Source organism: Pocillopora damicornis, chromosome 6, assembly GCF_964200805.1.
Source record: "Pocillopora damicornis chromosome 6, jaPocDami1.2, whole genome shotgun sequence".
Taxonomy (NCBI): domain Eukaryota; kingdom Metazoa; phylum Cnidaria; class Anthozoa; order Scleractinia; family Pocilloporidae; genus Pocillopora; species Pocillopora damicornis.
The window spans coordinates 18,754,629-18,778,516 of record NC_142675.1 but is presented as its reverse complement, the minus strand read 5'-3'; the positions used below and the strand labels follow the sequence as shown (position 1 = coordinate 18,778,516).

General features: G+C 38.8%; 1 protein-coding gene across 5 annotated transcripts in view; it reads right to left on the bottom strand.

Annotated features, from left to right (window-relative positions):
* The window catches only part of LOC113673769 (dedicator of cytokinesis protein 9), a 53,445-nt gene that overhangs the window by 7,458 nt on the left and 22,099 nt on the right, over positions 1-23,888 (bottom strand). For 4 of the 5 annotated variants that reach the window (XM_089211007.1, XM_089211009.1, XM_089211008.1 and 1 more), the window contains 35 exons: positions 23,438-23,498; positions 23,233-23,291; positions 22,961-23,037; positions 21,866-22,053; positions 21,667-21,732; positions 21,458-21,550; positions 20,519-20,657; positions 20,050-20,086; positions 19,606-19,690; positions 19,034-19,120; positions 18,784-18,870; positions 18,335-18,450; positions 17,696-17,765; positions 17,323-17,445; positions 16,413-16,484; positions 15,904-16,020; positions 15,478-15,510; positions 15,108-15,191; positions 14,407-14,491; positions 13,405-13,484; positions 13,094-13,198; positions 12,309-12,651; positions 11,607-11,748; positions 11,393-11,446; positions 9,626-9,717; positions 9,231-9,331; positions 8,516-8,560; positions 7,831-7,923; positions 7,228-7,284; positions 7,014-7,058; positions 6,041-6,121; positions 3,675-3,782; positions 2,783-2,860; positions 687-824; positions 282-339 (listed from right to left, as the gene is read on the bottom strand). In XM_089211007.1, the coding sequence (XP_089067133.1) occupies positions 282-339; positions 687-824; positions 2,783-2,860; positions 3,675-3,782; positions 6,041-6,121; positions 7,014-7,058; positions 7,228-7,284; positions 7,831-7,923; positions 8,516-8,560; positions 9,231-9,331; positions 9,626-9,717; positions 11,393-11,446; positions 11,607-11,748; positions 12,309-12,651; positions 13,094-13,198; positions 13,405-13,484; positions 14,407-14,491; positions 15,108-15,191; positions 15,478-15,510; positions 15,904-16,020; positions 16,413-16,484; positions 17,323-17,445; positions 17,696-17,765; positions 18,335-18,450; positions 18,784-18,870; positions 19,034-19,120; positions 19,606-19,690; positions 20,050-20,086; positions 20,519-20,657; positions 21,458-21,550; positions 21,667-21,732; positions 21,866-22,053; positions 22,961-23,037; positions 23,233-23,291; positions 23,438-23,498 (3,299 nt within the window). Of the gene's footprint in view, positions 1-281; positions 340-686; positions 825-2,782; positions 2,861-3,674; positions 3,783-6,040; positions 6,122-7,013; positions 7,059-7,227; positions 7,285-7,830; positions 7,924-8,515; positions 8,561-9,230; positions 9,332-9,625; positions 9,718-10,441; positions 10,490-11,392; positions 11,447-11,606; positions 11,749-12,308; positions 12,652-13,093; positions 13,199-13,404; positions 13,485-14,406; positions 14,492-15,107; positions 15,192-15,477; positions 15,511-15,903; positions 16,021-16,412; positions 16,485-17,322; positions 17,446-17,695; positions 17,766-18,334; positions 18,451-18,783; positions 18,871-19,033; positions 19,121-19,605; positions 19,691-20,049; positions 20,087-20,518; positions 20,658-21,457; positions 21,551-21,666; positions 21,733-21,865; positions 22,054-22,960; positions 23,038-23,232; positions 23,292-23,437; positions 23,499-23,888 lie in introns of all 5 variants that reach the window. The other variant, XM_089211011.1, reaches the window with a different exon arrangement.

Below are 23,888 nucleotides of genomic sequence, written 5' to 3'. Positions count from 1 at the left end.
CATAAATTCCTTTTTTTGCGACAACTGTTCACAACCATCTACACTTTGACTCTCTCCACGGAAAGAAAGAAAAACTGAAAAAGCCAAATGATAAATGGATGTCATTAAGTGTCTGCCTTGGTCTGGGAGACGCTTGAAACCATATCTGAATCTCATTACGTTCCAGTGTGATTTAATAGAGAATCTTTATTCAAAAGTCGCCAGCCGAGAAGCATTGAAAAGCCACACCATTTTTACTATTAATCGATTGTTAATGTTTAAATCACGGCCTTACAGCTCACCTTGTCGTTTTAAATATTCAGCGACCAGCGCTGCTGCGTGAATGTAACAGTGGGCAGTCTAAAAAAAAAAATCATATCATGGCATTGTTACACTCTATTGCCTTCATAAAGAAATAAATACAACGCAATCTAAATCGATCACGGCTCGTTGTGTTTGAATTTTCAGGTTAAAAAAGACTCGTTTTTCAACAGTTGGGCCGGTTGAAAACAGGGCGTTTCAAGCCTCTGGGCTAAGAAGTCTTCAAAGGAGCCGTTGATGACTAGATAAACATCCCCTTTTACTCAGTTTCCTACTTTATTTACGAAAATTTCAAGCACACTCACGCATTATCACTCGTCTGATAATCCATCAGATCACGCAAAACGTGGGCATATTTCACGTAACGTCACGCACGCAAAACAAACCTCTGAGTAATTTTCATGACTCTCATGCACGCCTGCCATGTGCTCTAACCAGGTCTCTCTCAATTCTGGCGTGCTGGAGTAAGACTTGGCCAAACTGTATTGAAGGTCAACAAGGACTTCTGGGATGTCATCGTGTTCCTACAAAACGAAGTGAAATTATAATCAATTACGTGCGAAATATGGCAAAGATCTACAACGACGATCTACAGGAAGCCACCAGTAAGGCTGTTCAAACCAACTCTATTTCCCTCAGAAAAAAAGTTACTAATGTTGTACAGACAGGAAATCACACAAATATCATCAACAAGGTGTGCTATTGCTCCAGGCGGGCGATATGCTGACATGCAAGCGCCGACAATATTTGGGAAATAAAAGCACTCAAACTCTAGAGAATGTCGAGCTGTTTTCAATTCTGTAGTTCTTTCCCCTTCAATTTAAACTTGTTCAGAGGAGGTTAAACAAAATTGATCTAAAATGTAAATATAGAAAAATTATATCCACTGAAACGACACTACACAGAACACGAAATGTACCAAAAAGAATTTTCGGTTAATCGTCGCGGCGCTCAGAGGTGTGGGAGAGCTCAAAATAGGGAGGAAAACCAACTGCTGTGCGGCGAACTCCTCAATGGCATGTAAACTTTCTTTTTTCTTCACGCACAACTTTCTATTTTTCAAATATGGCTCGTGTTTTACTTCCTCGTCGGAGAATACTCGCAAAGCCATCTATTTTCTCACAGTAGCGCTTCGAACCGTTACAGAAGGCGGTTAGGATTTGAAAGAAATTCCAAAGGAATCACGATTATAGTTCTGTATGGCACGTCTTAAAGCAAAACTGTCAGTAAAGTTCGCAATGGCGAAAACTTGGTCTTCGCAAATACTAAACGCCCTTCGTCAAGGATATTTTATCGATGAAACGAATTTCCTGTCTTTGTAAACATAGTTCTATCACGTGCAAAGGTCAAGTGTATCCAACAAATCGAAAGCGATCTTTAATTTCCTGATGTGCTGTGTCGCCAACTGATCTATCCATATAAATCAGGGCCACTGCTCGCGATCGTCTGACTCAGTGATAAACACTATAGTTCGTTTAATAGTACCGTGCATTCGCTGGAACTTGCTAATGGTCTGAATTACTGATCAGACACGCAACAAAAAAATAATAGTGCGTGCTAAAATTATACAAGATCAAAAATATTTTGGCTGGTTAAAATAAACGGTTAGGAGCGTCACTAACTTACTTTCTTGCCCATGGCTACCGGTCTCTAAGAACCGAATGAAACTAAGTGATTTCATTTCTTGCTTATTCAACCCAAATGGAATAATGTCTAATTCTATTACACGTTCCAAAGGGCGAGAGACAACAAATTTAACCTGAACTACTACATTGTCGCTCAAAACGTATTACAGGCATTTAGTACGTTTTGTTTCTCCATAATGAAGCTTCTTCGTGAAAAAAATGAAACGTGACAGCACTTAAAATGATCAGAGTGGCGTGCTCATTGGAAAAAAAGTGATAACCCCCGAGGGCTACGATAAATCAACGAAAGGTTCGCCTTTGCAAATCAAAATACATATTACAAACGTTCTGCCAGTCAAGAATTAAATCAGATGCAAATAGCATTAAGTTCGCTCTTGATAACACCTGACATTCTTTCAAGACAATTCCGTCTGGAAAGAAAGACACAAACAACTAAAACCTCAGTGCCTCACGACTGAGAAAGTGGCGCAAGTTTTCTGGAACCGTAACAGCGCAAAATAAAACAAAACCACTGCAATCCCGGGGTAATTCTTTTTAACCGTAGTTACAATAGTAAGCAAATCGTCTACACTTTGGGTATATTTACTATCCTTCTTCGGCATCAAAATGTTTGTGAGAAATATAAAGACCCAACTCTCTTCATGGAAAGTCAACCCCATCGGCCAAATCTCCCTAGATTCCTATTAAAAGGCGCGAGCGTTGTCCTTACAGATTAACGGTCAGAACACCCTGAAAAAATGTAACAAAAAAGGCTTACCTTGTGCCTAGACCTTTAGGAGACTAGGTAAACAAAACCAAACCTACATGCTGAGCAACTATAATTTAAGCACGCATACCTTCATTTGTGCAGTCGCCTGCAAAACGGTGTGAATCTTCTTCGTTAGGTCTTTCACCTCAGCGGGAAAAGCCGTATGCTTTTAAAGGAATGACAAGCAGATAGAAAAAATGACACAATTTCGACAAAACAGTACAAAGTGTTATCCATCAAGACTCAGGGTGTGAGAACAGGTAGATTAACTAACAACCGCGGCCGATCACCAAATTTACCGTAATAAAACTTGCGAAAAGACTGATCAAACTCGATAAAAGCATTTGTACTCAGTACAAGTTCCCTCACATCTGAGTTGGCAACCATTTCAACCAATTCCTCTATAAAAAGAGACTGCGTTTGCCGAACAAAACAAGGGCCCAGTTGCTCGAAGGTCAATAACCCAGGATTACATTTTTTTCAGCCAGGTTTCTTTATTCCTTTTCTTTTCGATAGCCTTTTTTAGATAATTTTCTCTATTCTTTTTAAAAAAGCCAATCCTCAAATTGTAGAAAAAAAAGAACTATACTGAATTTCTTTTAAAGCTTTCAGATCTGATTTCAGATTTCACACTAACCCTGAGTTATCTTAACCCAGCTCTGAACAGCCTGCACAATTGGATAATTGACCCTCTACCGCGGGCTTTCAGACCGAAACGATTTCGAGGTCTATTAAAAAATTAACAAAAGAAAAAAAAAAAACAATGGGAAAAACGAACAAAGGAAAACGAGCCAAGTGCAGTATTTCGCCGTCTCAACTGTGTAAGATAAGTCCATGAAAGACTTTCTGCTTGGCTGAAAGTCGGACTGACGCAATTTCATTGACTGATTGAATAATTGATTCATTTATTTACGTTTACAGCCCAACAAGACTCAAGTTAAAAAAAAAAACAAACAAAAAAAAAAACAAGAAAAAGTTACCTTCATTCCTTTGTCTTCTACAGCATAATTCTTTAGCGCCAGAAGAGAGTTGTTTACAGCTGAACGGTTTAACCCGATCGCCATCAACTTGGAGACCGCTACGATTACCTAGCGAAAAACGAAAAGATGAAAAACTTTAATTATTTAAATAACTCATTGGTACACTACAATCGGAAAAGAAAATGTAGCCTTGGTCTATGTAAAAAACTGCGAAAAAACATTGTCCAGCTGATATTAAATGATCGTGAAATATTTGATCTTAGCTTGGTGTCGTCCATGTTCGACAAGACCGCGACTTATGATTCTCTAGGATAGATTGATTGTACCTTAGTGCATGCAAATGGAGAATCATAAAACCAATTTTCATTGCGCCTGTAGACATATTTTGTCTACGATTCGATGATTATTCCACAAAATATAGGAAATGCAGCCACTCTAAGATTCAGGTTCGGAAAAATTTTTATGGAAGTGTTTGAGGACTGAGCGAATAATAGTAACAACAAAGACGAAACACGCCAAGATATAGGAAAATTTTCGGCGAAAAATGTTAACTCTAAATGCAACTGATATTTTCTTTACGACATCTAGCGCTAATGCGTTCCTGTCTACTTCAGTCTAGGGTTAATTCAACTGAGTGTTACACCCCAACACAACCAGAACTGCTCTGGAGAAAAATAACATTCATGTTGTGTTAGCGAAATGAACGCTCATACGAATGAGAACCAACACACGGATGGATGAGCAAGATACTTAAACGCATCACTAGGTGTATTCCTCCCTTCGCTTAACTAGCAACTCATTTTACCGACTTCTGGAGGATATGCCATCCGTTCTATTCAAAAAGAGATTGAGACATGAAGCGACCAAAGATTATAATCACACACGTACCTTTTTGTCGAAAGGAGTTTTAGTTTGCAAATTATCGTTCTCTAGGCATTTGTGTTGGTTCTGATTGCCTAATTTCGACACTTTCGGCTTCAAACTACCTTGCTCTGTTAATCCACAGTACAAATATATTTTAGAACCGTAGACTGCATATAAAACAATTTTTTTATTTAAAAACTGTCATTTATGTGATTTGAAACTGAGCGACTTTGAGGATGAAGTATTGGTAATTAGAAATTGGTTGCGCTAAAATTCATTGAACGAAATTACCAGGAAAAGCTACTAATATAAAGGAAGGGATTTGGACCCCTATTCAAAATATATCCTTGTACAAGATCAAATACGCGTAAGGATTAAAATATGAAAAACAAATTTTAATCCCTTGAACAAGGCAATTGTGAAAGTATGACAGTAAAAAATTACCATTTGGTTATCACCTGTGTTGGCGATAAAGAGAAATGTTAATTCTCACCTGAATTATAACCGCAAGTGGCCTGTGATATGAATAATTTCTGATATATGAAAAACTGGTTCTAACGAAAGGTACAAAAAAATTTTGGTATCCACAAGATATTTAAGGCAGAGTTAAGAGAAATACAAGTCAAACTTGAGGGACGAGCAAGGCGAGAGGAACTTCATTTACACATGAAGTACAACATTTCATTTTCAAGGCAGGTTTTTCATTAAGTGCTCAATTCATTTATTTGTATTTTTCATTTTTCCAAGGCATAAAGGATGGTTAGTTGAAATTTCAAATTAAAATAATTCATTGACATTTGGGAATATTTTCTTTTTTTCGATAAATTGATCAGACGAGCTTTACAGTGAAAAGGTGTCATAACTAATTCAAAACTATAAAATAGAACTTTAAAATTATATTTCTTATTTGAGGGTACATCACGTTTTCGCGTAATGAAAACTTTAAGTAAGTTTAACAGTTCCGCCACCAATGGTGCAGGGAATAGCACAAATACTAGATTAGCGCCTTGAAAAAATTTTCTTGGATTGTCAAATACGGGCGGATTCTGATTTAAAAACCAAGCATAATGAAGAGACAGCAGCGTTTTTTTTTCCACATTCATGTCGACTACAAGGAGCCTTTCGACACTTCATAGGTTAATTCACGGGAAATTGCGCCGAAAAGACGTGATTTTTCTGACTCTAAAGAGAATAAAATTTCACATAAAAAACGGATGTAATCTGCCACCACAGGCCAAAATAGTAATCGTGCGAGTCCACAGAGAGATCAAAACCACTTTTAGTGAAAACAGGAGCAGCGAATTTCACGTAGATCCTTAAAAAAGATCCAATTCAATAGAAGAAAACAAAATTATCAATTCACAACGGATATAAATGTTCTCGCCTTAGTGCACAAAAGGCAGAGATGAAGACAGGAAAACTTAAGTCCATTTTTATTATTCGCCGTTCGCATAATGTTGGTTGTAAAAATCTCTACTATTTCTCTAATCATGTGATTATACCTGCCAGTGGACTCGATCACAACCTTGTCCTCCACTGAATTCAAAATTACTTCGCATCAACAGGTAGAGAAACGAACAGGCCTGCAAATAGAAAACACATTCCTCTTAGTAAGACATCAAGAATGAGCCATCAAAACAAAAACTACAAAAATATTATAAAATCATTTCTTGCACGCAAAACAGGAGTGGAAATAATCTGGGGATCTGTTTTCTAGCAACGGAACTACAATTTCGAATGAACATTGTATAACTAAAGAGATTAGCAATTGCTATCAGGCAGCTGACTAATCATAATTCTATCTATGGGTGATGGAAAATGGCCTGTGTAGGTCACCGTTTTCTTTTTCCTTCAGATAAAAAGTTGCCGTTAAACAATTGCAAATTAACAATCTTCTCCCGAAAAAAACCACGAACAGAATTCTCTCGTGCAAAACACATACAGTTGCAAATGGTAATATTGTCGATAGAAAGACGGCGACATGTCGTTGTAGAAACACACCACTCATGTCATGGCGCGATAATGACACCGTTTCTTACACTGTAGTCACTTCCACGATATCCGAACCAAGGTTTTTTCGTAACCAGTGATTGTCAACCAGTGTTAAAAGTCATGGTAAAAGGCAACAAACGCATCTTTCTCACAGGTCACATGCTTATTTCGTTCCGTTTATCGAAGAAGCAATTTATCCTTCTCCCGGCGTTTGATCAATAAATTGAGCGAGATACAACTGAGAGAAATCTTTTCAAAGAAGGGGATCGATAAGTGAACCTATATCTTCCTGTCGACGGGAAATAATCGTCGAGGAGTTAGGCGACAACTGATTTAGGTTTGGTCTGAGTTTGAATATTTGACAACAAATTTTATTGTACGACAATACATCAATTATATCCCTGCTATATAGAGATTTCCAAAGGTCGTTTTAGCTCGGTTTTGACTGACAGGTGACAAGACGTTATTAAGTAATCCACGCACCTGGTTTCGAAGACTTTCCATTTTTGAGTTACAACAGCTTAAAATCTAGCCAAGGAAGATAAAGATAGATACATTACTGACATAAATAACATAGAGACAATTTACACAGCAAATGAAAATATAGAAAACAAAGATGACCGTGGAAAGCAAGCTACAAGAACTGCAAAAATTTTTCATTGAACGGAAAATGATCCGTATAAACTCAAATATTTACCTCACGACAAAGATCGCCACAATAGCTAGCGCTTCCCTTGTACAAAGCAGCTGGAAACTGAAGTAAAACAAGAAAACATTGAAGAACGTTTTACAAATCGGTAGCATAAGATAGAGAGGTGCCCACTCCACTGTTGAGATTTGCCATACTATGTCACGAATACTAGAGCATGAAGTGCAAGGTGATTTGGGAGTAAAAGAAAACAGAGCGGGGGAGGGAAGGGAGAGAAAAGAGAGAAGGGAGGGGAGGAATGGGGAGGGAGATTAACCGATCACAGAATGTTCAACCTCGTGCGAAATCTTGAATAGTGCTCAACCGAGAAGACCAGAGAGAACTAGTGATTCCTGACCTTTCATCTAACAACGTTTAAGTGATGCTGGATTGAAATTCTGGAACCGTTTCATCAGGACTAAATATCTTAAAAGACTAAGTAGCAACGTAATAGCATACTATGTTCACTGTCAATCAGAGGCGAAATTAATCACACAAAAATACACTAACACGAAAGTGTTTCCCATCATATCTTTGCGAATATATTGTTTTAAAACAGTTACAAAATGGAAAGGAATAATAAAGTGCTCAAATGATCAGTCGATTTGTTACCTTGTTGATGTACGATCTAAGACTTGCAAACACGTGTTTCATCATGAACTCGGACTGAGGAATCTGTAAAAAGCTTAGCAGCACGTTAAACACCTGTTGGAATAAGCATACAAAGTGGAAATCTGTTACCTGCTCGTTACAGTAACAACTAAAGCCACATGGCTTTGACAATTAGAGTGAAGAATAATCAAAAGGAAATTTTACCACGCACTGCGTTGCCTTTAGGTACTCAAAGATATTCCACTAGCTCTCTATATGTTTCATATCTTAGTTCTATATTAAACTAATGCAGTGATGAAGTAAAGAACCGAAAACAGCTGTAAACATCGAATTTTTGCCATTTTTTGTAGAAGACAAATGAGAACTCTATTATTCATTACAATAAGCAGTCTTTCTCTTCCTTCGAACGGCAGAGACAGGTACATAATGTAATATAATGTAATTTTAAATACAATTAACGTATAAGGGGGGGGGGGGGAACTAACTAGGAATAAAGTTTAAGGAAAGTTTCGAGGACGCAAAATTTTCATGACGTTCCCCAGTTTACATTTAACCGAAAAAGTGTTTCCAAGATACAGTTTTCCTCCTCTAAGGTGCTAAAGCAAGGACAACAGAAATAAAATAACAACAAAATGAAAATTATTACAAGTTATTGGCCTGGAAGAATTTTCCCAATGTCACGTACCTTCTTCATCAGTAAATTATCTCCATCATCCTGCTCCAAGTGATACTAAAGAATTAAAAAATAAACAGCGACAAAATAAATCATGGTAAAATTCAATTGTAAAAACAGATCAATCATTTTCACCATTAAAATACTCAAAGTGTATTTGTAAAAAGTCCGGAATTGTTTTGGTAAGAAGAAATATGACAGCTTTAGATAACAGTTACATAAGTGATTAATAACACGCGACAATAACTTAGAAGTGCAAGGTGTAGCTTTTTGTAGTCCCCTCAAATATGTAAAATTCTTCGGCTGTAAATAAGAACGGTTTTCATTTCAATTTCAAAAAACACAGTTATCACCACAGCCAATCGGAGCGAAAATTGACATCATCATGAGCCAATTAAAACTCTAATCAAAAACAGCAGAACTGCATGAAGCGCGGGAAAACGTGTCCCCAGATCGAGGTTGCTTGGAGTTTTAAATCTGATGGTTGAGAAGGTGGCGCAGGTTTTTTTTTTTTTTTTTGACCAATCACAAAGCGATGTTTGGCAAAACCAAAGCAATAATCGATTACTTTCAACACTCAATTGAAAACGCCTTTCAGTGAGACCTGATTGTCCATAACATCCCTAAAGATACCACTTGTATTTTCAGAAATTAATCATTCATGAAATGGGCACTGAGATGAGGATAGAGTTACTCGTTACTAGAGACAGTGTCCAGTGTCACTTACCTTAAATTGACCACAAAACAGTTCAATAGTGTCCAACACAATAAGACCAACTTCATTGGCAAGATTTCCTTCCATGAGCACACGAGTATCGAGAGTTAACCCTTTGAAAGTACAGTTGCAGAGAAAAAAAAACACATTGCTAGTCAGGCCAAAATCACGGGAAATAGTTATTTCAACAACTGAAACCAATCGAATCGTTTCCCGAGAAAGAGTTTGCCCTTTAAGAATGGATTGAAACGTGGTTTATCCAGGGCTTTACCTAGAGGGCAATGCACAGAGCAATCGTATTGCCTGGGACAAAAAAAATTGATTTGAATCAATCGATTCAAATTTAGCTTACAACCTATTTCTTGGCAGGCAAGTGACACATCCAGAGGAATTTTATAAATCCTTACCTCCGCTGCTCGCTGCTCGAGAGTGTCGTGTCTTCCCATGGTTAGAGACGTACTTATGCTCAAGGAACTGTTTGGTGCTTTCACTCGGCGTGCTAAAGCGGTCGAAATAACAATGTAATTATTGAAAGAAGGCGTAGGATTGATGGCACGATGATTATTGGACCTGTACATGTCACGGAAAACGGGGGGGGGGGAGGGGGGGGGGTCCACAGAGGCTAAGACGCGCTTGTTTTAAGATGAAGATGAAGAGCCGAGAAACAAAGACAGACCGACGGAAAGACAGAGGAATAAGTAAAAAAAAAAAAAACAAACAAACAGACACAAACAAGAATAAACTAAGCTACAATCTATAAAACGTATCAGGAACAAGAACAACGCAACCACTTCCATCAACTACTACATCAATAAAGAATTATGCCAATTGAAGTAAGCGAATTACGAAATGCAAAAAGAGACAAGTGTAGGATTTTAATACCCCTTGTTAATGAATATTTTTAACAAGATTACATGATGAAGAGTTAATGTGAAATTGCAGGATAGAAAGTTAAGAGAAATATTTTTTTACGTACACAGTAGTTAGCAGAACAAATTCCGTCGTTCTCGCCACATTCTCAACATTATTCCATGCGATCAGTACACAAAAAGTAGAAGCCTGAATATTTAGTTCAAGTTACTGCTGTTATATTGCAAATAACAGCCGAACAGAAGAACTGTTAAGGTAACTGCCTTGTTTAAGGGTCATATTTACGTTAAACATTAACAATGTTCTTTATAAATTATTTGTTATAATAAGTGAATACGCTGTTACGTTCGTACTTTTGGTTGCTCAATGGAGGCCATATCGCTCTAAGATATTCAATATCCCTGTTTAAAGCATAAAATTAACCAGGTTAATATTGCATATCTTTTAACATTTAGTCAATAAGGGGAACTATCACCATTAAAGAGTGGCTTAAAGGGAGCGACAAGCACAGATAATGGCAAAAAATTAGAACGTTAACTTTTTTGAAATCGTGTTGTCTACAATTTACCTTATTTTAGACATAAATTAGAATTCTGTATTTAGGATTGTTAGTTCAAGTTACGCAGGTACCAAAATTATCGACCTCTTCCAAAATGGATGGAACCGAGATCATCTCCCTTCCGCTTGATCTAAGCCTTCCTCAGTAGCCTTGTCAAGCTGCGTTACTTCTTTGCATGCGTAAAAAAGAATTCATATGCCAAGCACTCATGAAAGAGGTTTATGAAACTTCACGGTTCTCACAGAAAACTCATGTACGGTCAATAATTTTCAAGCTGTATTTAAAGAATAGTTCAAATTTAAACTTCCTAACCATAAAGAAACAGATTAAAACTCAACTCGTCGACAGTGCTCTTGTAACCTTGAGCATTCGTAGTAAAAGGAGGGTTTCCTTTCAATGTAGTAAAGCCCTTACAAAGAGAGTCTTTGCACGGACAAGTGTTTATAGTTAGGAATTTAGCAAGTTAAAAGGCTTTAATCCGTACGTATGTGAAAGTTACGTACGTATGTGAAAGTTACGTACATTTATGACTCTACCACAACGCACTGAATGGGAAGACTGTTAAATATTAAGTCAGTCAGTCATTCGGTCAGTCAAAATGTCTGTCAATCAATCAGTCAATTCGACATCACCCCAGTCCGTCAGTAAGTCCGTCAATTAGCCAGTCAGTCTGTCAATCAGTTAGCATGTCAGTCAGATATCCAGCTTCTCCTCGATTCTAACCATAAAACCTAAATCCCTTTACCTGTAAGAAATTATTTTATCCTCTCCAACGTACTGAAAGTGCTTTAAAGCAAGTCTGCAAATATACATCAAGATGAAGCGCAGTTAACTGACGTTTATAACCTCTTGCAAATAATAATAATAATAATAATAATAATAATTATAATAATAATAACAACAAAAATACTACTAATAACAGAAAATCAAGGAACAAAAACACTTTTGCGACAACTTACTCAAGCAAATCAAACACATCGATAATGGCGGCGAATTTGCAGTAGTTCTTGTCCTGCTGCCCCAAATACAGAACTGTAGGATGCCACTGAGGACGTTTGACGGTAGATGACAAGATCTGGCGCCACCAGTCCAGAATCACACCTGAGTAAAAATCATTTCACCTTGGGGTTGGAAGCGTGCGAGAGACACTAGAAATTTAAAATACGCTAAAAAGGACTCGGGAGTTATCGACGTGGAAACGACACCATGATAGCATATTTCTGAAGAGTAAGCTTGCCCCGCGCTCATCTATCCACAGATGAAGCCGCTGACAATTAAATTTTCATACAAGCAGTTTGAACAAGTTTTCTCAGAAATCCGTACGCGAAAAAGACTTCATGAGGGTAAAAGCTCGTAGAACGCTATTCATTATCTAGGAAGCAGTGTCTAACAGAATAAAACCACGTATTAGGCAGTCTTCGAGTGAGAGTCGAAAGTAATCCGAGATTGCCTTTTTCCCTTCGCTCCGTGCCACTCTCTGAACCATTCAATTTTAGACGCAAAACGTAAACCAAAAGTAAATTGGTAACTCGCACGCCTGCGCAATAGAAAACGGTTGTGTTAACTTTGAGTTCTCTACTCTTTTCCATGTATTTCCCTTTTACTTAATCAGCTGTAGTGTCTATTACGCCACTCACTCGAAGAGAGCCAACTTCACGTACCTTGCTCTAAGTTCTTGGTGATGTACAAAGCACATAGGAGGAGTTCCTTTGTCTCGTCCTCATCTAGTCGCACTTGCAGAGCGATCTGAGTCGCCTCTCTGAGTGGAGCAGCTGTCTGCTGAGTGAGTGAATCACTCGGACTCTGCTTCATCGCCGCCGAGCTGCGATTTGACTCTGCACCAAATTCACTGCCGGGAACAGTCATCGTCGAAGAGGTCTGGGACATTTGCTGCGCGAGGATTGGGTTCGACAATTCATACTTGCTACCATGGAAACGAGGTGCGTGATCCAAAAGGACCGAAAGGAGGGGAAGGTAAAGCGTACATATACGGGCTTGCTTTTGCTGTGGACACAAAATAAAGAAGCTCTGTTATTTAAGAGTTGGTCAAAATTCTGTTCTTTCAAACGAAGGAAAGAGCAAAGCGAAGTCTGCACGCGAGAACGACCTTTGGAGCCGCTGGGGCTTATCCAGGTTTCTGAGGGGTGCCGTGACTAACAGAGTCCTGATACTCCTCTCGGATATGATTCTAGTCTATCACGGGTAAATTCCCCTCTTCTAAGTCCTCACCTTACCCTGCATATCATCAGGTTTACCTGAAAGTTTGACGGTATCCAATACCATTTCCGGGAGGGGGATGGAGATATTGTGAGAGTGAGGTGTCTCGTTCAAGAACAGCATGCCAACCACTAGGCAAAGGTCGACGTTTTCCTTAACCGAACTAGAGGGTGCGTAAAATTTTCCGCTTTTTGAGCGGCTACAATACATGCATTAGGTCCATACTCACCTCTCCTTCATAACGGTCATCAAGTTCATGTTTAACGAGCATGTTTCTTAACACCCTAATGGCAAGTTTTCTGATGTGTCGGCCCTGTGTGAGAGCAGAGGAGACCTACAAAAGAATTGCGGGACGGCATAAAAAATACAGCAACGACTGAGAACAGCAGATGAAACAGAGGATTTGAGAGTGATTGTGGTTACTGTGTTTTGAAATTAAAATGGTCTCTTTGGACACAGGTTGCAGTTGATCGTTGCTGGTGTTTTTGGCGACGGGGTTTGTGCTTGGAATATAATATGAGCGCATATGTTAGTCCTTACCTCTCGTAGAAGAAGTCCCACAAGGAAATACCTCTTACAGTAATCGTCGGTCAGCTCACACTCATGAACACCGCCAAGATCTGGGAGGACGATAACAACAATGTCATGGGACATAACAATTGAAGCTCTGACTCTTAAATGAAAGCGTCATTTCAGTGCATTGTGCAGTTCTTAAAGTTTATGACATGTTTCGCCGGACGTGAACCGGTCATAACAAGCAGAGTTTGTAAATGTGCTTGAAAGCTTTCATACGGTGGTAATCTTATATTATTCAAGGCTAGGACCGTGTAAAAAGACAACCAGCGGGTTACCAAAACTGGTAGAAACGCGTGGTGATCCTCGAGTCAGGTTCTTAAAATCAAGGGTTAGAAACTCTCTCGAAAACCTTCAATGAAAGACAGATTTAACTCACGGCTTTCAGCATCTGTGCGTGACGATTGAAATCAGAAGGGTATTGATTTCACAGAAATAGTAAATTGTCCTGCACGGGGAGGTGGAGGGGGGGGGTGTTACTTTCTAGTTATAGGCTGATGGAGATGTGCCACTGGATGGGGTTGCATTTTCACAACTAGATTGACCATAATGAGGTTGCATTTCCAATAGAGTTACAAAGTGGGGCCGCATATTTTCGGGATTTGGGGGCTAAGAAAATTCTGGTGAGCAGGCAAGTATGGAAAGATTGGCGATTAAAAAGTTGTTGCCGTAGGGATCGCGAAAATTTCATTTTCCAAAAGTGAATAAAATAGGGTCTATAATTGGCCACGCAATAGACTATAATAGGGGAGAGCCAGCAGCACATACCCAGCAAAAATTGACCCAAGTCTTCCTCCCCCCCCCCCCCCCAACTCTGGGAAAACTTACTGGCGTCCATAAATGTTTTTTTATTGCGAAAATACCCATAAGAAGCTGAGCAATGGTCTCAGCTAGTCAGAGTGTGTGCGTTGCGACCTTTAATATCACACTTAATAAAAAGCAAAGTAATAAATTTAGTTTAAAACGTACTTCTGACGTCCAGTGGTAGGTTGAGCGGAATGTAATGCTCGTGATTGCAAACAACTTGAAGAAATTCGAATTTAAATTCAAGCATCTGAAAAGTACACAGATAAAATCAGTCTACGGTAAGGTTTAAATTTAAACCAGAACAACCCTTTCAAACGGTCAAGTTGAAAATATATCCAAGATCGATAGGGCTTTTCAAAGAATTTGTCCACCAAGATCATCAAATTACAGACTCAAGACCAGTCTAGGATCGAGTTACCCCCTTTGCACAGTTTTCACTCTGTAAGATGTACGCCAGTGGCGAAAAACTCAAATGCCATGATGTTATTCAGTGATTGTGTGCTTTAGCTACATAAATATATTGCTTTTGTGACGCAAACAAAGGGAAAAGATGTCAGGAAAGTTTTCAAATTTCTATTCGAATCGAGCCATTATTCAAATATGACAACAACATCAACAATAACAATGGCTAGAAGTAGGAAGAAGGTTATAGAGTACTACAGTAAAAGGTTAAACCCGTGGAGTGTTCAGTTACGAGAAGACCAACGGTCAAGATAGATATCCATGTCAAAAAAGAGGGACAAAGTTACTACCAAAACGGACGTGTCATTCCTGAATAGAGAGGAGGGTGTTGGACCCTCTTTCTAGTTGCAGGGGGGGTTAGCAGGGCCCTCGATCATAACATAAGACAAACAAACGTTTACCTGTGTATCAGAGTCTTTAAACTGTTCAGAATAATAACTGATCATTTGAAAGACAAACCCACGGTCTAAGTACGTGAAACAGTCCTAAAAATAAAAAACATCACTTTAAATGAAATACACGCGAAGAAACTGAGCCGAAAAAATGGAAACTGAAAAAATGGGGATCAACGTAAAACGAAAGAAAATTTCACATCAGAAGTCAAATGAAGAATGGTAGAATTACTCGGCAATATTGGAAAAAGCTACTGTTATCCCTACGATGACAATTCTTTACGATAATGAAAGAAACGCTCGAATTAAATCGTAGTTCAGTTGTCACAGATGAATATCATCTGGTAAGATCTTGTTAATAATTAACTGTTTAGCATACCTTGGTGAAACAAGCCAAGTGGAAATTTGCTTCCTAAAGGACGACAATAAATGAACGTCAAGAAAATAATGAGGTAAAAATTAATTCTTTAGACTTACTCTCTATCTCTGTCTACAAGTACAGCAGTTTAATTGAGTGTCAAAAAAATAAAACCAAAGTAATCCCAAGGACCAATCAGAAGAAAGATTTACGTTATCATTAGCCAATGAGAACTCAAAGTGATAACTAGCAAACTGCTTTTGCATCGGATTGGTTGAGAAGATGGTGCGGCGAGTTTTCTGGGCCAATCACGGAGCAATGTTAAGTTGAGTAAAACCAAAGCAATCCCGGGTTACTTTCGACACTCAATTGAAATTACTCTTACCAATGTAGCGGATATCAACGAAACGACGACAACGAGAGAGATAATATTGTCAAAAACAAAACCTTTGCTATTTGGGGATGGTCTTTTAATCTGCTGATGATTTGAGGCACAAAAGCTTGAAGGAAATTCTCTAAACAGCGATTGTAGCTCTCTGGAAACCAGCTGTCACGGTTCAATCTCTGCAAATAATCCAACAAAGAAAAGCACCTGATCAGTAATAATTTCATGAGCCTGCTATACAATTTATTTGTTACGAATTAACTATAGAGATTCAAAGTCATACTTAGATAACATTGAGAATATGTGTAATTATGTTACGATATAAGGGGTTACTACGGGTTTTCACGGCATGTGCGATCTTCACGTTGATTCTTCGAAGTTACTACAGTATTTTCCAGGTTGTGTCCGCTTGGAATCTACAAAAAAGCTAATATACTTCTGCTACTTGATACTGTGGTCTTTGTGGTAAAATACAGAAATTAACACACAATTGTGTCAGTACTGCGTGTGATCCAAGAAAGCAAACGTAGAGAAAATAAAATGTGATTTGAAATGCATGTTGTGAAGTTACCTTCAACTTGTCTGATTGCACGAGAGTCTGAGCCATACTTTTCACGATTATCTCGAAGAAAAACCACGACAACTGCAGAAGCAAATAACACAGTTTTACACAATAAAGTGAGCTAAAGCCAACGACCTTCTTTTGGCTCTGTTAGTATGAACTGTTTTTGTTGAAAAATAAACAAAACGGTGGAAGGTTACATCCTAAAGTGATGAATAGGAATGAGCTGATAAGCTGTCGTCTTTAAACAAATCTTTGTTGAGTATCTCAGCATACAAATAATTACGCAAACAGTTCTCTTTAAGCAGAGTTGCCTTGTAAAACTCTCAAAACGCAAATCACGATAATACTGTGTCAATTTATGTTTCCTATAATTAATTGGAACTCGAAATCAAATTAATACTAGGATAAACTAGTGGACATAATGTGCAGAATATAAGTAGAATATACAATGATTGGATTAAAAGCCAATGTCGCTATGATTCGGAGAAACAGAATTGAGCCGCCATCCCCACAGGAGTCCTCCCTAATGGATCCGCCATATCTAATCATCAGTCCACTACAATTAATAAGACGCGTGCTCTCCGCAGACTCATAAGTCCGTGCTGATGTCACGTATTTTACATATCGAATCCTCACATGGCTCGTTCCTATGCTTCGCATATCCACGAGCAAAATTGACCTAAGACAAATCAGCATATGTACACATTTCTGAGTTTTAACACTAACGAGTGTAAGTCAATCAGATACCCTGTTTCACTTACATAGTCCTCCTCTACTGCATCGCCTAACGATTGACTCATAAAAGCAAAAACCGCAGTAATCACCGTACCCGTTCAGAATAAAGGAAACCCTTATCAAAGCCTAAAATTCTATGTTCTGCACTCCCTTTTCGTTGAAGTTTGCAAACATATTGTACCTTCATGAGATCTTTGACAACCGCCGGATCAGCGCCAGGCTTTAGAGTCGTCATCAAGTATTTTGAGAGTTGTTCGTGAATCGTATTTTTATTGTCCGGAGGCTGGTCTGTGACGAATACATACTATAGGAAAAAAATTGACGTTCGTTTATGTTTTGGCTTACGATTTTCCTCGCTCTGAAGGTAGTTTTGAGCGTCACAGAAGAGTGAGACTGATGTTAAAATACTTCCACAACAAGATGGACTTCGTTGATGCTCACCTTGAATGCTATGAGACAACTGTATGAAGTTCAGTTTGAGACAATAATACTGATATTCACCGGCTTGGAAAGACCATTTATCAGGCAGGCGAAAGAACACAAGAAATACAAACCTTGACATAAGATTTCAAAGCTTCTAATCGGTTCGCCCCGTGGAGTTGCGCCGTGATTCGAATCAGCACCCTGCCGAGAAACAGCAAGTAGATGAAGAAGCAGAAGTACAAGGTACACAACCAATCAGAGAAGAGTATTTTGTACAACGTGGCACAAATAAACCAATCACAAGGCCGGATTGACATCAAAGATGGCCGTGGACCATAGTGCCCCCTTATTCACGGTTAGGGTACACAATAACCACTTACAAAATGCAAAAGCAAAAATTAAAATAAGTATAATATACAATGAAAAGTTAACTATATAAATTGACACGCTCGACACGTTCTTATTAAGTTAATGAACAAAGGTAATTCTTAAATTCGGCAAGCGACGTAACATCAGGCATATCGGGGAGGAGCTGATTCTAGTCTCTACCAGTTCTTGGGAAAAAAAAGAAATTTTGAACGCGTCTTTCTTACAGTGAGGTTCACAAAGCTTGAGCCTGTGGCTGCTCCTGGTACATTTGCACCTTTTTCTGGTTTGGGACCAACGTGCTTGAAAAGGACAACCATATGTATTTCAATTTTCCACTGCGTAAGAGTATATACGAAAATTTGCGTATCATCGCGCATTTCTATCGCATATAACTCACATACCTGACCACATTTAGAGAAACATCCTCGTTTCCTGTAACAACGAGAATATGAAAAAGCTGATTGAAGATAACTGGCAGGAATCTTGCCACTGTGCCAACAGCAACAGCATTCAGCAGCTGTAAAAGTGAAATAGCGGGAAGTAAAATCACGCTAAACAATTTTGAAGACCTCAGGGAAAGGACGATACCTATGCAAGTGTGATCGCCAAAATCTGACATTTATTTTACACGAGCACATCCTTTTCAGAACTTCATTACTGACAAGATTTTTATAAAAACTACAGATAGGAATTACGAGTGGTTGGGTGGGTGTATACTGAGGTAAGAAAGAGCCTGAGATGGTGAAACTGCCCGACAAAAGAACACGATCCATTCCCAGGCCCCACCTATTTCGTTTCATCATGCCAGCGGAGAATGACACATCGTTACAAGATTGCACACAATCTCTACCTTAATAATTTTCACCATCTCAATATCCATAGCTGGCGATCCGTCAAATTTCTGACAATGACGGAAAAAGTTGTCCACCTCAAGATCCTGCGGACAATAAAAAAAAATAAATTGAAACAAACAGACGAACAATGAGAAAAGCAACGAAACCCACAGATCAATAATACATATAAATGGTGACAAAGATAACTGAGAAATTAAAAGCACTTAATACTTTCAACTGGACAACGCTTTTGTCGGCAAAACTTACCAGAGTATTGATTGTGGAAACTAGCCGGGTGGAAACTTTGAACAGCGGTTTCTCTTTGTCGACCCATTTTAGATCGGGGCCAGTTGCCTGTTAAGACGGAGAACGTACGAACTTAGGAATGGTAACTGTTGAAATCTTCTCCATTCTTGGACACATATGGTCCTTTCTGGCTTATTCTTACAAATTGGTCTTTTTGTTGTTTTTCATAATTAGTATATCACCAAATTTTCAGTGCAGCTGTCCTAGAGTTGAAGACAATTTTGCGTGCCGCAGAAAAGAGATCAAAAGTGACTCTTGTCAAGTCCTATAACTCCAGCCCTCTCTTTTATTTTCGAAAATGAATGCAAATTCCGAGATCTCTCCGAGAAAACGCAAGATCTGAAGGAGAAATTTAGAGACTCTTAATCCACATTTGCTTTTCCAGTCATCATTATTATATCTCGTGCCACTGTAATTTTGAAGATATCCTATCAGAAAAATCAATTTTACATTAAAAAGATGCTACACTGTATCTTTGCATTAACAATTGTATAGCAAACGGTAGCGAAAACAACTTAGACTCATCTAAATACCCTCTTGAGTCCGGCAAAGTAGGCGGAGAGGTAGCCACTGGGAGCTACTTGGCCAACTAACAGATTACTTTCTTCCGTCTTAATGCTACGGAAAGGAAATACCAATTTTGGGTTAACATTGTATTATGATTTCCTAGCAACGAAGAAGCAATTGGATTATTTAACTCCAGACTCAACAGATTAAAAGGAAAATTACTTAGTTGAGTTTTACGCTGAAAAAACAAGGACATACTTTTCTTCTGTCAGTTTTAGAAAGCCACCAGTATAATAGGAACAAACAAGTTCCACATTTATTTTAATCTACACGGATTTCAACTGGCGACGGGATCAGTTTTTAGACGTAATTTAGGTGTAGGAGGAAAAGGGAAGGTCCAGATTTGTTTGAATTCACTCGAATGTTTTTAAACGTCATTAAAACGTCATCATTTCGTTTAGTATACTTACATTGATCCATGTAGCACGGGCATCCATGCATATCCAACTGAAGCGTAAATGGAAAGAAGTGTGCGTCAATCAATGAATTTCGCTCAAACAATCTGCCCTCGTTGTTTTCCCGTTAATATCCGTGCATTTCTGAAGATAGAGCTCTGTCTCTCTTGAAATGCTTAAGTAAAAGCTCCAGAGACTTGAACTAATAGATTTCGATAAATCACAAAAAGTAGCCCGATCTTTATCAATAAATCGTATGCATTATGCGGTTGGCTCTGTAACGAGCCACCTTACACGTTCAAGATTACGGGGAAAAAACGCTAAACGGGTTTTGGCCATTTACTTAATCCTTTGTTGACCAAGTCTGTTCGCTCACGACAGCTAGATATTGGCCATACTTTCATTGGCGTTTGTAACTTCACCGATATCCAACCATACTGGCTACACGCTCGGTCAATAATCTATAAGTCCTTGGGTTACTGACCTGGTGTCTCTATGGGCTGAGGTTTACCCTTGACTGATCCTGTACCACTGCTGCTCTTGGTCTGTTCGCATGCAATGTGTTGGAATGTGAAGAATACGTGATGCTTTTCTGTAAGTTGAGTAGGAAGCTTTATTTTCACCTGCAAACAAACGAACGGAGGATCATCCCAAAGAAGGTCCATTTGAGGCAGCACCATTCATTTGAAAAGAGTTTCATCTCAAGTTTCTTGGCAGTAGTCGTTTTCCACAGAAGACTTAGGATTTGGTTAAGCATAGTGATAAAGGCAATAGCATGAAACCTTGCACGCCTGTATGCTCAAGACATACCACAAAGGTTGCCAAGGTACTGCATCAAAGTTGAATGGAGTAGTATTAGCCCCGAATATGGAAAAGATTACCCCTCTTTGCTTATAAGCTCTGTATACCCTTCAAAATCAACAGTGAACAAAATTGTCGGTCGAACGACAAGTAGCGCTTCTGAATAAAGGAGTGATGATGAGAATAGCTTAGGAGCAAGCTCTCATTAGAAGCACTCCGGGACGCACTTTCTTCGCCAGTGGGCCTTGAGCAACGAGAGGTCTGCAAGGGGTCTGGCACTGATGATGATATTTAGTGCCAGACCCTCGGCAAATCTCCCCTCGATCCGTTCCCAATCTTCCTGAAGATGGAGAAACGTGCATCCTGTAGCAATAATAATGAGGGCCCGGTGCCCGTTTCTCAAAGGTCTCGCTTAACGGGCCCGCAAAGCTGTTCTGTTTTCATTCAAGATTTGGTTTGAAAAGTACAAAGGTAAATAATGGACTGGTTCAGGTAACAAAGCTTTCTCTATTCTTCAAATTTTGATTTTGAATTATGGCTATGGCCCCTTTAAGTCACCGGGAACTTTCGAGAAACAGACTCCTCTTCACAGGCTATGATGTAAAAGAATTCTTGCACTCACCTCTTCGTAAAATGTGGGAGTTGTGCAGTGATGAACAACGGCAGCGAAAGCATGTGTAGTGAACCCAGGGCTTCCTTTCTTCTTGTATATACACTGCACAAAAACAATTTTTTTGTTAATATAACCCACATTATCTAATATAGGAAAGAAAATCTGACGAATAGACACTTCAAATGATAACTGCAAATCTCGTAGACAATTGGAGATACCTTGAGAGGTTTGGCATTTTCATCATCAGAATCTCTGAATTCAATCTTCACAGAAATGTTTCTTGCCTGAAGAGGAAAGATAACATGGCGAGTTACAGTAACTGTTATGGACTTGAAATCAAAACCGGAAACGAGAAGAAAAAATGAGGCAGGCGTGACCAGGGTCCGTCTGAACAGAAATATTTAACTGGCATTTTACCTTGGAGTAAACTTTTTGATTGCTATAGTTTAGAGCGAGAGGGTAGACGTAAAAGTTGTTCACGTAGGAAATGTGTGGATGTGCAGCTTCAGGACATGATTGTGAGAATTCTTCCACTTCAACTGTGGAACGAACGTTTAGAGAATCATCCCACGGCTTCACGGGAACCAGTGACGACGTTAGAGAGTCTATCGAGAAAACAAAAGTTAGTCAATACCCCATGTAGTATGGAAGATACGGTGAGCTGAATGGTAAATCAACAGGATACCTGTACACCAATAATTTTTGTGTTGGAAAAGTCTGCCGTTTCCTTTTCCTCACCTTTGTTTCTTTTTACATATTTCCATGAACATTTCAATTTTCTTTCGCTTACTTTGCGAGAAGGTGATTGTATCTTATGGTTTCCTCATACCTTTTGCGCGGGAAATTGGCGCGCGGGCGCCCGAGCGCCCGAAAATGATCCCCTTGCGAATGCCCCATTTCTGACTGCTGTGTAGATTTGGGCTCGTTTCTCTGAAAACCCGGGTAATTTTTACGGGCCTGAAGCCATATTTTAAAATCGCAATCAAGGGAAAAGTAGCGCAGGTCTTCGCTCAAGAACCAATTCAACCTTTCTCATTTCCCCCTATCATTTTTCAAGTTTTTCATAGGTGTCGATCTTTGATTAAGTGTAAACGCAACCAACCGACTGGCTTTGAAAACATGGCATGTTTCCTCGCCTGTTTTGATAAAATCGCGACTCTTCCCCTCTGGCTTATGGTCCATTTTACATTTGTGTCCTTGGTTGACAAGCCTTTGAACAGGAGTGAGGCGAGGGATGACCTTGTTATGATACAAAAGTTGCAGCGAATCAAATGTGAATTACTTTGTTATCATGTAAACTAGATACTGGTCTCTCTATCACAACAAGGTCACCTTCAGCCTCACTCCAAATCAAAGGCTTGGTAACTAAGTACACAAACGTGAAATGACCTATTCAGTACAGAAATAAAAGTTGAAAAGTTTTGACGATTTAATTTTAACCCTTGAGTTAAAAACCTGACCGAGGTCGATGAGGCTTTTTCGCTTTTGTTTGCTTTACGTAGTTTCGCTTACTTGGTATTCCTTCGAAATATTTCTTTAGAGAAATATGCAGCGTTCCTGGTATAACCTGTTGCTTGAATTTTTCCTTTCTATAAATAAGCAGGCAGAACAAAATCTAAGGCCATCATATATCATTTCCAAATTAATTATGTGGCATTAAATGGAGTTAAATGCAATCATGCATTTTTAAGAACTGTCCCGTTTAAAAATATGTCGCTTATTTTGTACAGTAAAGTTAAAGTTCATTTTTAATGTCTAGCGAATTCGTTTTGAAAGTGACTTACGTGGCACTGTAGTTTGACAACAGTTTTATCACTTCTTCATCGCTGAGTTTTTCTCTGTCCTGTAAAACAAATACGGAAAGAATTGTCCACGTGGAAATCCTTGCACTTAACTTTGAACGAGGTAACAAAAGTATGCTCCAGAAAGCACATAATATTTCTGCCATTAAAAAGGTTATCTGAAACACATCTTCTGACGTGAACGGACCTGTTTGTAGATTGACGTTGACTCCCCAATTTCCAGTTCCCCATCATTGTTGAACAACGGCCTACAAAATATAAATATAAACTGTCTTGCTGAGGACATGAACTCTCTAAGAGATAATTTAAAATAGTTAAATGTGAAGGGAAAATAGCGTGAAACAACAAATATCGTCTTTGTGGACTCTTGTTTCTACAAAGGACAATAGTATAACTTAAAGTCGATTCTCGTTAACACTTAAGCCTTCACACCATAACACCTGGCTATATGTATATTCTCCGTGTTGTTTTCTATACATTGCCTATGGTACAGACAGGGAGAATTTGTTTGACAATCAAGAGCTTCACTATTTGGCGATCTTTTCCTTTATTCTCGTGACCTGACTGTTTCATTCCGCATTAATACTGTTAGGAGAAATAAGGTGGTTGTCATTCAGTGAAGTTGAAGGTTAAAGAAA